The sequence below is a fragment of the Hippoglossus hippoglossus genome, chromosome 13 (assembly GCF_009819705.1).
Source record: "Hippoglossus hippoglossus isolate fHipHip1 chromosome 13, fHipHip1.pri, whole genome shotgun sequence".
Lineage (NCBI taxonomy): Eukaryota > Metazoa > Chordata > Actinopteri > Pleuronectiformes > Pleuronectidae > Hippoglossus > Hippoglossus hippoglossus.
In genome coordinates, this window is record NC_047163.1 from 340424 (window position 1) to 343382 (window position 2959).

A 2959-nucleotide genomic window follows, 5' to 3' on the forward strand; every position below is an offset into this window, starting at 1 on the left:
CTGATATAATATTACAATGCAAATGAATCATTCTAAACACTTACATATACCTTCAGCTAAGAAATGGACACATTAGTGTCGCGCTGTACAAAATACGTACCGCTCTCGGCCAGCTCCAGTGCATTCTGACGAGAGCCGGGAAAATAAACACAATGTCCGCAAAGCGACCAATAGAGGGCGCCAGACCCACGTAAAACACCCAATACAATAAACAGCAATAATTAACAAAAGCTGAGGGATTTTTGGTGGAATGCAATATTAGTTTTAATACCTGCTACACTAGCATAGACCATATAGAACCCGTCCTCATGTTTGAGTTCAGGAACATGAACACCTGTCTCCGCAGAGATTGAACATGTCTCAGTTTTTAAAGCGCTTCAGCTCTTGCTCCAGCGCCTGGTTGGAGATAAACGGGGGGGACCCCGGACACAGTGACCCGGGTGGAAGGCACCGCCAGCGGGGACACCTCAGAAACACGGCGTAGGAGATGTTCCCGTGTCCCACCTGCTCCACCGGGCTGTCCTGCTGCGGTACCAGCCTCACTCCGTGTCTCAGAGACGGGGACAGCGGCCAAACGTAATAAATACACATAAATATTTAGGGGCCTGATATTTATTAGTACAAATACAAATATATATGTTATTCATCTTATTGATTCTTATAGCTGTAGCTCTTTTTGTTATTTTTAAAGAAAAAAGTAAACAAATGAAATAAAGGTTTATATATTTAACAGTGAATATCACAGATTTTTATATTGTAATATTAATATTTACTTTAGAATAAAAAGTACAAGAGACAACATTTTGCTTTAATCGTCTCATTCTTTACTTTTCTTTCTCCTCTCGTCGTAACCAGGTCACTTAATGATAATATTAAGCAGAACTATGACTCAATGGAAATAACAGTTGAATATTCAGGCTTGTAAAGTTGTGTAGTGAAAATCCTGCATGTGTGTGCGTGTGTGTGTGTGTGTGTGTGTGTGTGTGTGTGTGTGTGTGTGTGTGTGTGTGTGTGTGTGTGTGTGTGTGTGTGTGTGTTTAGTGCAGGATGATGTTTTGCAGCGTTTCTATGAAAAGCATTTTTCTAAAAGGTTTTCAGCTGCTGATCAAAGTCTTTTTCCTGCAATCAACAGAATCTGCTGCACTTTGAAATGAGAGATGAACAAACCACCATGATTGATATACAACTTTATGTCAGTGAATGAAACTGAATCACTGAGCTCTGGTTGGTCGGACTCGCACTAACACTCACCTGCTCCACTTCATGTGATTGGTCAAAGAAATATAAGAGGCAGCTTGTTTCCCTTCAGCAGCGGAGGCACTTCTGAATATGTCAGAAACACCAGAGTGTGACTCTGCTATTAAGGGAATTATTCAACACTGATGGAATGATGGAATAACTGCAGGAGGTAAATTAGAGTTTCAGTCGATGATCATTTCACTGATTATAACTGAATGTTTCAAAATGTCTTTACTCTGTAAATGTGTTGGATGCTTTAACGACACAATGCTGAGGTTTTTCACTTGAAGCCTGAGAACAAAAGTGTTGTTTTCATTTATTCGTCTGAAAGATGATGATGAACTCCTCACTAGTTTCTTATTTCACTCTGGCTGCTTATGTGGACTCTGGACTGTTGAGATACTTGTTCTTCATGCTGGTCCTGTCGTTGTACTTGTTGATCCTTTGTGCCAACGTGCTGCTGATTGTCGTTATCTGTATGAACAGAAGTCTACATGAACCTATGTACGTGTTTCTGTGCAGCCTGTTTGTAAATGAACTGTATGGTAGCACAGGGTTGTTTCCTTTGCTCCTGGTTCAGATTCTCTCAGACGTTCACACTGTTTCTCGTCCTCTTTGTTTCCTGCAGATCTTCTGTCTTTATTCTTATGCTTGTGTGGAATTTTTTAATTTAGCCGTGATGTCTTATGACCGATATCTGGCCATCTGTTGTCCTCTGCAGTACAACACACGTATGACAACTAAAAAAGTTACGATGCTAATTGCTGTAACGTGGTTGTTCCCTTTTCTTGCGATTGTTGTTTTGATATCATTGACTTCCCCTTTACAGCTGTGTGGAAACATCATTCACAAAGTTTACTGTGGAAACTACGCTATCGTCAAACTGTCGTGTTCTGACACCACAGTCAACAACGTCTACGGACTCATCTACACATTTCTCTCCATCATCCTTCCTCTGCTTTTAATCCTCTACACGTACATGAGGATTCTAAAGGTTTGTTTCTCTGGTTCCAAACAGACGAGACAAAAAGCCGTCAGCACCTGCACCCCCCACCTGGCCTCGCTGCTCAACTTCTCCTTCGGGGTTTGTTTTCAAATATTACAGAGCAGGTTCAATATGAGCAGTGTCCCACACATGTTGGGTATTGTATTATCTTTATACTTTCTAACGTGTCAGCCGCTCTTTACTCCCGTACTGTACGGACTGAAAATGTCTAAGATCTGGATCATGTGTAAACGTATGTTGTGTGGAAACATGTAGGTCAGTGTGAAAAAACAATACATGAAGTTCTTTTCTCACGTCATCATTAATGTTGCAGTTTAATGTCTGTGTGGTAAAATGTATTAATACTACAAAAAGGTGTCATGTACAAATATTTTGTTTCATAAAAAGTTTTTTCTTCTTCACTTGATGTTTGTGTCTAAAGTCAACGACAGAACGTTTGATTGGAACCACGTGAAAAACAAGAAGCAAAATCCACCTTGTAGTCGGGGACACGTTTACTTATTAATAAATCCTCTGCTAATTATTTAAAAAATACATGAATAATTATATGTCAATAAACATTTTATCATAATTTATCATAATGAATAAAAATAGTGAAAATTCAAAAGACGTTCAGTTTCAGAATCAGAAGTTTATTGCAACAGTAAACATTTAAACTTTTTTGCACATTTTTAAAATGTCTTATTTTGTCCAATAGTCCAGAAAAGGAATGTT

At 39.1% G+C, this 2959-nt stretch overlaps 1 protein-coding gene across 1 annotated transcript; it reads left to right on the forward strand.

The window, feature by feature from the left end:
- The first annotated feature begins 1570 nt into the window (after nucleotides 1–1570).
- LOC117772478 (olfactory receptor 11A1-like) lies at nucleotides 1571–2500 on the forward strand. The gene has a single exon (XM_034603647.1). The coding sequence runs from the start codon at nucleotides 1571–1573 to the stop codon at nucleotides 2498–2500; it is 930 nt and encodes a 309-aa protein (XP_034459538.1).
- Nucleotides 2501–2959: the final 459 nt, after the last annotated feature.

What these genes read in the sequence shown, in the direction of transcription:
- LOC117772478 (XM_034603647.1), top strand. Translation starts at nt 1,571, where the DNA reads ATGATGATGAACTCCTCACTAGTTTCTTATTTCACTCTGGCTGCTTAT.